The sequence below is a fragment of the Bombus fervidus genome, chromosome 2 (assembly GCF_041682495.2).
Source record: "Bombus fervidus isolate BK054 chromosome 2, iyBomFerv1, whole genome shotgun sequence".
NCBI classification, from domain to species: domain Eukaryota; kingdom Metazoa; phylum Arthropoda; class Insecta; order Hymenoptera; family Apidae; genus Bombus; species Bombus fervidus.
Window position 1 is genome coordinate 5,285,193 of NC_091518.1, and position 14,002 is coordinate 5,299,194.

The window sequence follows — 14,002 nt, forward strand, 5'->3', positions numbered from 1 at the left end:
GGGTGGAATCACTTCAGGCAATATCGTAACAATAAAAACCCTGTTTCAAGATCGATACTATACTATTAGTATTCCGACATAACCTAGAACTTTTTGTCTGCGAAAGAATTTTATGTGTATGTTTATTTTCCACATGAACATAGAAATATTTCTCTGTTCATGATTTTACATAATACAATTTATCATATATATCGATGAAAAAGCAATTTTACGTTCTTTTCAGATCGCTCTAGTTTGAACATGCGCACACGAGGAATTTACATGAAAACTTACTAACTCGATAAAGGCTTTTCGTAGTCAATGTTCAAGCTACAATTTAGTAGTAACTATACTTGGACGATAGGAGTATTGTCGCCATTTTGGGGTGTTGTTTGTGACATGAAGATGCTGTTTGTTTCGATATTTTACTAAAATTAGTATCATATTTTTCGTGTACCTGAGAAAATGACGCAATTTCTGCCTCCAAATTTGTTAGCACTTTTTGCTCCGCGTGATCCAATACCTTATTTACCACCGGTTAGCAAGCTCCCGCATGAGAAGAAAAATGGAGGCTATATCGGCGTTGGAGGTTTTCTTAAATATTTCGAGGTAACAAAAATTGAAATAAACTTTCATATTGTACGCATACGCGTATTGTGGAAATGTCTTTTCTGTTCAAAGACAGCCTATCAATAGCATTTAATGATTTACGAAATGTAATGACGAAGGCATAACGTACATTTTTTATAGGAACCCAAAGATACACCACCACCAGTACGCGTGGAAACGAGGGAAGAACGCCTCGAACGCAGAAGAAGAGAACGTGCCGAGCAAGTGGCATATAAATTAGAGCAAGAAATCGCAGTATGGGATCCTGCTGGTATTCCAAATGTAACAGCAGATCCTTTTAAAACCCTTTTCGTAGCTCGGATAGTGAGTATTTCTTATGATTGAAGACTAATTTTCATACAACCATGTCAATAAAACGTTTTACTTCCTATTTACATTCTTATCACATTCTTTTTAGAACTATGATACTTCAGAATCCAAACTTAGAAGAGAATTTGAAGTATATGGTCCAGTAAAAAAGGTATGTAAATAAAAGTTAGTTCGCTTTGAATTGTACAGATTACTAAGATTTTTATTCAATATTTTAGATAGTGGTAATTCATAATACAATAAATGGCAAACCTAGGGGATATGCGTTCATTGAATATGAGCACGAAAGAGATATGCACTGTAAGTAAAACGCAAGAAACATCAATCCCTTGTTGAGAACCTCAGTGAGTCCATAGTCTGGAATTTCACTTTACTTAGCGTCACTTCCAGCTAGTTATAGTGGGGCAGGGCTATAGTTAGGCTACCCATTTTCATTGGTACTAAACCAGACGGTATGGGGGGTCCCGCCATACATCCATGCAGGATTACCATTCTGTAAATGCATATATGGTAAACGATCAACTGAAAAAAGAAATATTGGCTGTCTTGATTAATGCAGTTTTTATCTTGTTCTTGGTACAGCGTGGTGGCCGCTGCCGGCAACTAGTGCCGTTCACTATTCCATGCAAAATCCCTGAACCTGCCTGATATGATAGGTTTGTATGTGTGGTAAGATCCAACATACAACAACGTTTGTTAGCGTCTATGCTTACCCTATTTATCTGATTTTGTTATATTTGCGGTTTTTGAGTACCACCCCTCTGGGGGTTGCTGATAGTTATACTTTTAAAATATTGGGAGTCAGGACTCTTTTCGATTTGGGCTGAAACTCTTTTATTTTTAACTACACGGTTTGCAAAAGTTAGCATTCTACATTGAAATTGATTGGTGGGCTTTTAGGGAAAAGGTTCAGGGACACGCTCTGCAAGCAGTTAGACTTTGCGTCTGTACATAAAGATAGATTGCAAATGTGATAACCAAACTATCTATATATATTATATAAAAATTATATATATAATATATGTATATAGGTACGAATAGACAATGTTTAAATTTCTTCGACTAAAATTTAACCACATTCTCTCTCAATAATACATTAACAATCATGCATCATTGGGTAATACAATACACTTCATCGTGTCTTGGTTGTAGCACCTACTTTTTTTTTTCTTGTAATGGGCATATTATTATAAGTACTTGTAGGTCAAACTGTTCTCTCTTAAAATTTAAGTAGAAACGTGTACCAAGCGAATGTCGGGCATCATAAATGGACTCTATGACAAAAGATATTTTCTCGTTAGGTCTAGTACCAAATTGCATGTTCCAAACTAAATGATTGTTCTTTCTCGAGCATCTTATTTCGTCGCTGTTTTCGTTTTACTAAAGTTTTAAATTAGTTAGTTATCATCTTATTTGGAAGGTCATCTAATCATTCTTTCTCAATCAATTGTTTACATTTAAGTCCTTGAACATATCAATTTCGATATAGAATACTAATTTATTCGAAAAATCTGGCTTCGGATTTTCATCTCGAATTAGTTAATTCCTTGGAAAGCGTGCATAGAAAATAATACGTGTATGTTCAAAAGGTAAACAAACGTTTTTCGTGAAGGTAAAGTTCCCCTTGTTAAACAAGAGAAAAACACAAGCCGTTTAACGTTACGTTAAATTTAATATATGATTAGAACACAGTATAATATATAAAGTATAAAGCATACGATACTTGCGCACGGTTTGGTCGTAAGTAGAAAAAAAAGCGCACCAGGTAAATGCAAAGTAAACTTCTTCGGAGATTGAACGAACATATGAAGACTGGGCACCTTCCCAATGAATAGCATACGCGCTGGCCTACTCTATGCTCGCGAGTCTCTTACAAGTTCATTTCACAATTAAACGTACTTCTAAGATTTGTGTTAACTTCCGTACGTAAGTAGCCGCGGTAGGTATTTTTGTATCTGCTATACTTTTGAACTTTACAAACGTAGATTTAAGGTACCGAAAAATCCGTACATTTTATTACTGATTGATGCCCCGCGAATATAACGTAGACTTGTGATTTTATACGGTAAAATGGTCATTGCGGTACGGTATCGGACCTTCTTCTAGAAACGTAGCGAACATGATCTCGGAATATTCGACTCTTTGTACGCTTTATACATAAAGAATCGCAATCTCATCATTCCTATATATGTATATATATAATATATATATATGTATCTCGTGAATACAGAAATTAACCAGTCTCAAATTCGAGGATTCTCGTTTCGTGATGGTACGTACATTTTACTTTATAAAAGAACGCACGTTATAATTGGTACGTGTATAATCAGGAATAATATGTGCCGATACCTTACGACCTCAATCATTTCTGAAAAAATAGTAACAACTATTAGTTTGGATAATATCGTTGAGGCAATAACAAGAAATCTGACGGAAATAGAAATAATATCGGAAAAAAAAAAGAATCATGTATAGGTAATATAGTGAATGCATCGTTCGATACTCGATTTATTATCTCTTTTGTATTTTCAGTATCGCATTCTCAGACTGTTCTTGTATTCGTGTCTGTATATTTTTCATTTGTACTTAAACGAGAATTGTTGAAATTTCATGGTCCGTGGAAAAAAGCCTTTTGAAGAAGATATTTTCTTAGTTGCGATATTCGCACTGTCAAGTCTAAAGATTGAAGTCTTTTTAGAATAACAATCTTTTCTGCCACCTCAGATTTATTTCCTTGGGACATAGAAGTCCCATAGTTTACTAAATAGTGAACGTGGGATCGCGAGCAAATGGTAATTTTCAATCGGTACTTCTAGCTGCTTATAAGCATGCGGATGGTAAGAAAATAGATGGTCGCAGAGTGTTGGTGGATGTCGAACGTGCCAGAACCGTGAAAGGGTGGCTTCCGCGAAGACTGGGTGGTGGACTTGGAGGAACGCGAAGAGGTGGACCAGACGTAAATATTAAACACTCTGGTCGGGAAGACAATGAAAGAGAACGAGAACGGTATCGTTTGGAACGAGAGAGGGAGAATTCTGGACGCCTTGATAGAGACAGGTAAACGTTCATACTGTACATATTATATTTGTAACATTTTGAATAGAAATATACTAAATTTTGTTATATGTTTATATTTTGTGCAGAGATCGCGATCGCTTGGATAGAGAACGTAGAAGGTCTCGCGACCGTAAAAGAAGGTCAAGAAGTAGATCGCGCGATCGAAAACGTAGACGTAGCCGTGATCGCTTACCTGATCCGGATATTGAAGAGATTCAAAGAGACGAACGACCACGTGATAGGAGAGATCGAGATCGTGATCGTGAGCGTGATCGAGATCGTAAGAGAAGACGTTCCAGGAGTAACGAACGCGATCGCGATAGGGACCGTAAGAGGGACAAGCGTGATCGTGATCGCGAACGTAGAGATAGAAAAGATCGGGGTGATCGTCAGGATGAAGATACGAAGGAAATTCGAATCAAAGAGGAACCTCTGGATGGTATATTTTTTTAAATCTATTGTCAAGTCTCATTTAAATCAGTTAATTCGTTGGAATATTAATTTTCATACGAAAATTTTTCAGATTACCCTGACTATAGTAACACTTTCTCAACGTCTGGATCATACTTTACCGCTGTAAAATACGAAGATGATAATGACCAAGAAGTAGAAGAGAAATACAGAATTCCTGAAGGTCGTCCAGATCCCCCTCCCTACAATAACTATGATTCCGTACAAGACTATTGATCTCAATAATATCTCTTATATTGTTCTTTTTCGTTACCACGCACGACATAATGAATTAACGCAATTGCCAATAATATATTGTATTTCCTACTGATATTAGTGTAACATCGAATCGACTACATTGAGTATTTAGTTTCTGTAGAATCTACAGCGACCATGTACTCAGTAAGGATATTGCAAGGTAAGCAGATTTGGATTATTGATTTATATGTAATTATTTTTACTTTGTTGATTCGGACTTTTGTATATTTATGATTGGTACCAAGGTAATTTCGGTAAATGAATTTAGGTACATATTAAATATTGTCAGAATTAAATTCATGAATTTCAATTATTATAGCAGTTTGTGTGAGACCTCGCAATATGGAACTGGTAGGTTTATAGATATCCGAATTTTTTTGTGTCTACGATAATTCCAATATTCTCTAAATGTGTACATACCTTCACGACTGCTACATGTATATTTATATATATATATGTATGTATATGTATATATATATATACACAAATAAAACAAATTACACACTTACGTTTATTCGTTATCCTGGCATTTATTTCTGCTTTTTATAATTTGTGAAACTGAAAAGTAAATATTCGTCTAAAGACAATTTATATATACGATTTTAACATTTATCTCTGGTACGTTTCGATAAACTTAGCTGATAGTTGAGCAAGTTTCACTAGACTATACTTGTTATTTAGAACATTTACAAAGATTTCTGAAAGGTGAAATATGACGTTTGTGTTAATGTATCTATGTTGTTATATGCATGTACCGGACGTTGAGGTATCGAACCAGAGTTATCTTTGGTTACATCTATCGTTAAGTGACCGGATCATCGCGTATTAACTGGACCAAATCATTCCGGTCTCTTACCTGTGTATACGATGTCGATACCAGGGTTAAAAATAGTAAAAACTTCCAAGAAAATCAATTACAACGATAAAATTACTGTACGTTGAATAAATTTGTTTAGGGTAATTGTATTGTAGGTATTCTATTACAAGAAATTGTATAGCTTTTTTTTTTAAACAATGTTATTCTTAAACCTCACATCAATCGGAAAAATCAAATCAGTAAAGAAATATCATATGCGTGAATGAAACTGACTTCGCCTTTATCTATTACTTACTTGTCTCTGCCTCTATTTTCTTATTATTTTTGTGTTATTGTAACCGTTATTCTTGTATTTTATTGAAGAAAGCGTTATACAAACTATTAAATGTCAAATGTTATAACTTATGGAACTATCTACCATTCAGAATTGGCGCCAGTGGTTGATTGTCGAACTTCGGTGCATAGCGCTACTGTAGATGTATGGCGCTTTTGACATTTTTGAAGGAAGCTTTTTATCTTCAAGTACAGGTAAATATATTAACGGTCATCGTTATGAGAACGTCTTTCGTACAAATTATTTCGATCTATCTTGTATTTCCTTAGCTTCGAAACTCTGGCTTTAATACTTATATCGTATGAAACCAGTGAAATTACATCACGTGGTTCAAAAAATTAATGGCTTGTCAAATGTCTTTGTTAAATGTAAATCAAATTTAAGTCTACTTTATAGAAAATTAATTAATGCATATTCGAAAACAGCGATTTATTTGATGATGTAAAAATAGAGGACAAAGCAAAAAGAGACGTGTGTTTCGTTGAAATAAATATTAATCAAAAACAGATATGGTAGTTGTTCAGAAACATCGGACTAGAGAGTGTAGAAATTCCTTATCCTATTTGCGTGATGTCACAGTCTGATGCCAACTAACCCCGCCACATTAAGCGCGCGTCACCCGGAAATTACAATTCCCCTGCAATAACTCCGAATTACTCCTGATTCCACATCGTCGCTTATCGTTCACCAGTCTAAAAATCAGCCTGGCAAATTGTGTCGACTTTATGATGTTATTCTATTCGAACAGTTGCACGAGATTTTTCGATTTTTCTTCAAGCCTGTCGATAATCGAATACCCACAGGAGCTCGAAGAAGAGTAACGCCTGATCTTCGGTTCGATCCTATCGAATATCGTTCGTCACTTGGACCAAAAAAATCTTGCAGACAGCTATATAATATCTGGTATTTTTTCTTCTCTTTTTTTTTTAATTATGTAAAAATGTACAAACGTTACGTACGAAATTTCAACGATCGAAATGTACATGAAATTGAGCTTATTTTTTTTTGTAATTAAAATTTACTTGAGATAAAACAATTTTAGGAATACGTTTCAATGTTGTTTTGTTCGAGAACGAAAGAAGATGACGGCGACAGCCGTGCACGCAATGAAATAGTTTAACAAGAAACAGTTGGTTGAATTAACCGCATATTTTCTCCGGCCCAATAAATTGGAAAACCGCAGGCGTAAGTAACTTAAAAAGCGGTTCGCCTCGTTTCTCAACTCAGTGCCTCTTACCCTCCGCCGTAGAGTGCTTAATTATTAGCGGTTCCGAGTTTGGATCGGTTTCTTGTCGTTGGTGATAACGCCATTAACGAATGCCACTTTTCTACCGGAGCTGCTATTCTATTAATAAACTTCACGGTAACGTTTCAACGTGGGAAAAGTTTATTTAGTCGAAACAATAGATTTCTAAAATTGTATTGCCTTTAAGTCGTATAAAGGAAACTGAAATTATTTATAATCAAGGTCAATGTACATTTCGTTGGTTTTAATTATTGAATCTGAAAATGTCAGATAAAAAGATTCAATTCAAGAACTTAATATTGATCTTGAATACTCTTTCCAACAATATCTTTGTACATGAAATCATTTCGCTTTGAAATTGCTTAAGAGAAAAATAATTTCCTGTTTTCGGTACGTCGAGACAGTTTGGTACATAGTTTGATATTAAAGCAGTATGATATTAACAGTATGTTTGTTGTACTATCATTGTGAATTATTTGCTTGTGCCAAAATACCTACACAAAATGTTCGACGCCATCAAGCGGAATAAAACGGTCGCGATTATGTGGCGATAGCCGTTGGTTCTACGGTATCGTTAAATTTCATTAATTTTTTCGGTCCTTTTGAGAACTGGGGCAAAGCACACGTTTGGTGCATCGCTCGCATCCGTGATCCACGATCCGGCATCGTAAACCGAATACGACTTGAAGCTCCACCGTAATTCTATTTCATATAACTTTAAAGTCAATTCGATTGCACTGCTCTGCGAGCTTATTCCCCTTATCGAGCTTTTCGGATAAAAATTGCTTGCCCATTAATCTTTCTAAACGGTATTACTTGGAGAAGATAAAGCACTTCTCGCGAAAAGTACATACTACCTTTGAGCGCGCTCTCTATACTGTTTCAATTCAACACTGCATAAAGTTATAACGTTCGTTTTGCTATTTGATCAAACACAAAAAATTTTCTTTTAGGAACCGCTGTCTTCGAAGGTCCAACGCTTCTGCACCGGAACAAAGCAAGGAAGAAGCTTCTTGGTTTACTTCGTTTATAAAACAGCGAGCAGATAGAACGTCGATTCGCTCAAATAAAATTCCATGGTTGGGCAAATTATCACATACGAATTATTGGGTACGAGATTTAAACAGATGCTGCGATAGAACAGCATCGCGAATCTTTTATCAGCGTTTGTACGAAGATTAATTATTCGTATTTACGATCAATTTGACTATTCTGTAACGACTACGAATATATATAGGATATACCGGAGTACCAGGAGGGAGCGCAAGGAGAGACAAAACGTGAAATAGAAAAATGGTAAAAGCAGAGCTAACGGAGGAGATATGGTAACGGTGTTAACAGAGCTACGATATGTGAGGAGTAACGAATATCTTTGAACGTGTCAGACATAATTAAAAGCAATTCCTTAATTGCGCGAATTCGTATTATCCGAGACGGTTACGTGGGAGAATGTGCAGAGAGCTTCCTACTGAGAATAATTTTATTGTTTTAAAAGAAGCACGGAAAACGTAACATGTTCGTTAAGATAACGATGGAAAGAAGGAAGAAGAGTAAAAAAAAAGAGCGATAGGAAGATGAAATCAAGAGCCAGCGAACACTTGTGGATAAAATACGCCGTGGGCATCGGAGAGGTGAAACGAGTAAGTGAAAACGAAGAGAGAGTCAAAAGGTGAGGAAGAAATCGGTGCACCTAGCGGGGTGAAGAACAGAAAAGGAAAACTATAGAAAAGAAGCATAGCACCACGAGAGACAGTGAAAGATGATCCGAGGGTGAGAAAGAGAGAGAAAAAGAGAAAACGTGTATGGTGTTCAGGAGGTTTTCGGTGGCAGAGGGGAGAGAGCACTACACGGTACGGCACGGCGCAGGTGTGCGCCGGTAGCCCGGTCGCTGGCATGGTATTCCGCACGCCTTAGGTGCGCGTGTGCGCCGAAAGAACGACAGTATGAAGATCAAAGCGTGTGTGGGTGCGCCTGTGCGGCACACAGGCACGAAACCCTCCAGTTTGATCGCGAAAGAGCGACGAGAGAACGCCAGTACGGGTACACTAAAAGGAGATAGGGTTGGTACTACGAATCACAGGCATGGGGAGAAAAAGAGAGAGTTAGCGACATAGGACAAAGTGTAGTTTGGGCCGTGTGGGCCGTAGGTGTTGAGATAGCAAAGAGTAGGGATGAAACTGAGAGAAGATAGGTAGGCGAGTAGATAGATCGGCAGACAGGCAGACAGGCAGGCAGGCAGGCAGGCAGGCAGGCAGCAGGCAGGCAGGCAGGCAGGCAGGCAGGCAGGCAGGCAGGCAGGTAGCGATGCAGGCAGAGAGCCAGATGGCGAGGGTAGGAAGCAAGGTGGGCGGTCGAAGGGGTAGTAACGGATAGTAAGGGGAGTCGGGGGTGTTCGGTAGGGGATGCCGGAGGTGGCGGCGTACAGGGGGCGGCAGGCTGGTGGTGCGTCAGAGCCTGCAGTGAGCCCGGCAGTGAGGCGAAACGTTGGGCTCCGCGCGGGAGTCTCGTGGCCGCCCGCCTTTTCTTTTAAGTCGGGGTGCCTTTTTCCTTACACCCACCCCCGGCCCTCTTTTCGTCGCCCTCGCAGATCTACGGACCCATCGTCGCTCTATTTTCAAAGCACGCGAGTACCTCGCTCCGACTCATCGTCGTGATCGTTTCGCGTACGATCTCGTCACGGTTCGTTCTTCTGGTTCCGTTTCTTTTCTTCCGATCTCTTTTTTTTTTTTTTTTCGCCTTGGTCTCATCGGTTCGCCATGAGATTAGCCGTGGAGAGATGGTCCGGGATGCGATTTGCAGGCTGATTGCATCGCATTTGCAAGAGCACGCACAGAAGGGAAACTAGAGGGAAAAAGAGGAGAGAGAAACGGAGAAGGGGATAGAGACGGGATACTCGAGACGGGACGGTGATACTCGCGGAGACACCGTGAACGGCAGTTCGCTGCGGTACCGAAGGATCGTAGCAAGAAGACCGGTGGTGCGTGACCTCCGGCTCTAGCCACATGATACCGTGTTCGGTGCGTGCACGATCTCGTTACGGTTCTTTCAACAAGAAGAGGATATCGTGCGTTTCCCTGGTGATTATTGCGATGTATTGGTGGTATCGGTGGGTCGGTGCCGGTGTCGTTTGTCGTGGCAATATAATTCGGCGCTCGGTGGCAAAAAAGCAAGAATCGCGTTTCGTTTAGTGGCTGTTCGATGTCCCGAGTGAACGAAGAAAGGGAGAGGTGCAACGTGATCTGGTAGCGCGCCGCGACGTTGCCAATGTCAATGTTAACAGTGCTTGGAAGACGGTCACGGTGATATCGCTGTTGTACATACATGTATTTACGTCTATGTGTTTCCCTTGGCTCGACAACAGAACGGTTGCACGAGTGGATATAAAGAGTGTGAGAGGTAAAAAACGAAGAAAACAAGGTGCCACGAGCGTAGCACGGAAGGGCGGAGAACAGTGGAACTTTTGTTAGGGTATTCGGAGGAATGGTTGCGATCGAAGAGTTCGGGTGGATCGAGGAGGATCGAGAGGTCGAAACGATTCGATTTCTTGAAAGCAGAGGAACAGAGGTGCCGCGTGTGCTTCTCTTGCCCGCGACCTCTCTCACGCACCGCCAATGCGGCTGAGATCGCGCGATCTCATTGGCTGCAATCGTGCCGTGGTGTCGGCGATGGGTACGTCCAAGTTCGATGCTCGTGTTTGACCGAGGGGTACGCGTGTATTTTCTCTGTCACGCTTCTTCCTTTCGCTCTCTTCGAGTTCTTCTCCTCGACGAACGTTCCTTTGTCTTCTGCAGGTTTTCCCAATCTTCGTCGACCGTTTCTTCTTCTTTTTCTCCTTCGATGTTCTCCCGCAAATTTAACGCGTTCCTCGTAATCGTCTCTCGGTATACGTTTTGCAAGAACCGGCCTCCCAGTTTTCGTCGGAACGCGATCACGAAGCGTAATGCGCCGTGTTTATATTTCTCCGTCGTTGATGTTGTGCCTGTGTGTCGTATCGTGCGATTGCGTGAACGGTAGAATGATTTCTCTGTGTAAATCATTCGGACGATAGCGATCGAGTATACGGAGAGACCATCGCAATTCCACTCTATGAGCGTTTCAAGATGTATCGGGTATCGCTATTCGCGGAAGGAATATACGCTCGAGTCGCGTTGAACCTAGACGTCGCGACCTAAGGAACGATCATGGTTGACTATCGCCGCTCACGCGACCGTCCAACAGTTTGAACTTTTCAACATCGATACACGATGTCGACGCTTGCTTAATGGTAAAACTTAGCCTTGTTTCCGAGCATCTATCGAGCAATTCCAACGCGGTGTTTCATCGTCACGAATCAAAAGTGCGCTATTTCTGTTTGTTGTTTTGGTCGCGAAGCTTTCGTTTAAAACGTGAACCCGTTAGATATATGTGATCGCAATCGAGTGTGGTTATCTCGGCCGGGAAAAGGACGTGGCAAGGGAAACAAAGGGGAAGGGAAGGGAAGGCATAATCAAGGTCGTTGATTCCTGCTTTGCTTCACGCGACCACTTACTTCGGTGCACCGGCAGTTTTTCATGCCACGCGAGCCGATAATTCTCGTTTGACGATTTCCACACGTGTATATCTTGCTTTCACAATCAATACACCGTTATGACTATTTGCTAAGTGTCGTTAAAGCGCGTCGTGTGTGATTCTCCTACAACGCTTACGTCTCTCCTCTACTTTCTCCCGTCTATATACTTCCGCTTTTTGATTCTCTACATTGCCTTTATCTCTGCTTTATCTCGTCACGAACCAGATGGACTGTTACGCGGTCACGAGACCAGTTTAAACGCGAAGAATGAAATTCTCGTATAATCTTTACAACCCCGGCCAATAACCTTGGCTGAGACTGTACCTACACACAAACACACGAACACACACGCACACGCACACGCACACACACACATATATATTTTTTATTCCTCTTTACGGCTCTATTCGGCTCGCTACGCTTATTTACTTACCCTTCGACCACTTTCTGCACTCTGTTCACCTTCTTCTTTTTATATTTAAGGAGCTCTGTTACGATGCTCGCCATCACTTCCTCTATGTCATTTTTGTATTTATTTACCGTTTTAAATTTCGAGTTGGAAAGTTCCGAGTTCGTCTCGGTACGGTGCATAGCGATATAGCCGAAAGAGTGATATCTCGTAGAAATTTCTCGACCATACGTACACGTACGTTCGAGGAGGATACGTTCTTGGACGAGGGAACGACTTAGGCTGTTCGTTTATAGCGAAATGCTATTCGCATTTAAGTATCTCGAACGGAGTTTCGAAATATATTCAGCTAGAAGACGAAGGTCATACATTTGCGTTCGTCCTTTTTCAAGCTACCGAGCAGTCGTTATCTTCGATAGTGCCTATTTTCTAAGTTTCAAAGCGCAAGCCGTAGTAACGCGATCTCTGTAACAACTCTGACCGTATCGCACGGTTAATCGACCTTAATTCATTAATTTGCCAATTGCACACGAACGACGTAATTCCGTCACGGTTAGGGAAAAGATATTACTTGATTTGGATTTATCACTTCGTTTATTAATTCAGTAGGGGTGGCTCTATCGCGAGCACCCAACTCTTAACAGAAATCACGATCCATCATCCTCCTGGCACGTAATACTCGCTGGTTTTTTTATTCCACAGGCTGTCATCTTCCCCTTCGCGCTTTTTCGTCTCTTTGCAGTTGTCTCCGTGTGTCTCGGCCCATGGACAACGTTAGGAAACGACCTGTGGCGTTTCTAACGATGCCAGCCACGCTGTTCCTTCGTGAAAGCGATAATTACTGAGGCGGCGTCGGAAACGTCATTTCGAACGCCACTTCGCAAAGAAGCTTCCTATTCTTTGGAACGCGTGATAATTCTTCCGTTTCCTTCTTCCGAGTTATACGTTGCAAAAATTTTCGTACGAGTAGACTGTTGTTTCACCTTCCCACAAACGATAGAGTCTCTGGTATTGTTGATTCACCGTTTTCTCTCTCCTTCTATCCCTCGAACACACGAGATTCGTTTACGCGTTTACAAACGTCTTTTCTGCAACGATTTAGCGATATCGTGTTAGAGGAAAATTAACGAAGACGTAGGATACGTGCGAACCGAGTACTTTAACTTGCTTCACGATCCCGCAGATGGCATTGGTTCGGTCGAGGCGAGCAACGGGCATCGTCGCAACTAATCGGCAGTAAACTCGCGCGGAAATGTCGATCCGAGTCGAGAGGCGGAGGAAGATCGAAATCGAGCTTGTGCGTGGCTACGTTTCTTCGTCGTGGAGAACAACGACCGTGCGGCTGACTTCGGGCCAATACAAATCTAGCTAAAGGGTGAACGTGAAAACCAGGTGAAAGTGGAAGGTGGAAGAACAGAAGGCAGAGAAAGGGAAGATAGACAGGAAGTAAGGAAAGAAGACCGAAGCTGCTGACGAAGACGTTTTGTAGTGAAATATTCGTTCTTTTGATTATATTCTCGTGTGCGGTGCAAGATGCGCTCGCGACGCCGTGACGGCGGCTGAAGGACGAAGAAACCGAGTGGCTCGTACAGCAGCCCTCGATTCCACCTGCCGACTCTCTTTTTCTTTTCGTTTTCCACGTCAACGAGACGCTGCACCGCTCAGTACTCTTCCTCGCTTCGTCGCTTATCTCCTCGACTTCACCGACTCGCCGCCTGACAAAGGTGAGGAGAATCTCACGTGAGAAACAAATCAAATCGCGAAATACAGTACCTTGCATTGTTCGTAGATTTTCGTTCCGTGTCGTTTCTTTCAAGTTATTGCCGCTGTTTTAGTATTAGAACGTTCACGAGAAACAGACGTTCACGAGCATCTCGTGATCGTTCTTTCAGCAATCGATGCTCTTTGAATAGCGTGCAGTTGTTTCAACAACACGATTCAGTTTCTTCGAGCATCCGAACGCG

At 40.9% G+C, this 14,002-nt stretch overlaps 2 protein-coding genes across 7 annotated transcripts in view; both read left to right on the forward strand.

The window, feature by feature from the left end:
- The first annotated feature begins 311 nt into the window (after positions 1-311).
- Positions 312-5,140, forward strand: Snrnp-u1-70k (small ribonucleoprotein particle U1 subunit 70K). The gene is given in 9 exon segments (XM_072022626.1): positions 312-588; positions 730-912; positions 1,007-1,069; positions 1,137-1,218; positions 1,501-1,545; positions 1,548-1,574; positions 3,735-3,975; positions 4,062-4,414; positions 4,499-5,140. Coding segments are annotated over 9 exon segments (1,302 nt in total). The 5' UTR covers positions 312-444; the 3' UTR covers positions 4,663-5,140.
- Positions 5,141-9,599: 4,459 nt separating this feature from the next.
- The window catches only part of Shaker (potassium voltage-gated channel protein Shaker), a 185,314-nt gene continuing 180,911 nt past the window's right edge, over positions 9,600-14,002 (forward strand). The window contains exons 1-2 of one of the 6 annotated variants that reach the window (XM_072022404.1): positions 9,600-9,759; positions 13,222-13,762. The gene's annotated coding sequence lies outside the window, so the exon portion shown is untranslated. Of the gene's footprint in view, positions 9,760-9,802; positions 10,750-13,221; positions 13,763-14,002 lie in introns of those variants that run through there. The other 5 variants (XR_011803183.1, XR_011803182.1, XM_072022406.1 and 2 more) reach the window with 5 other exon arrangements.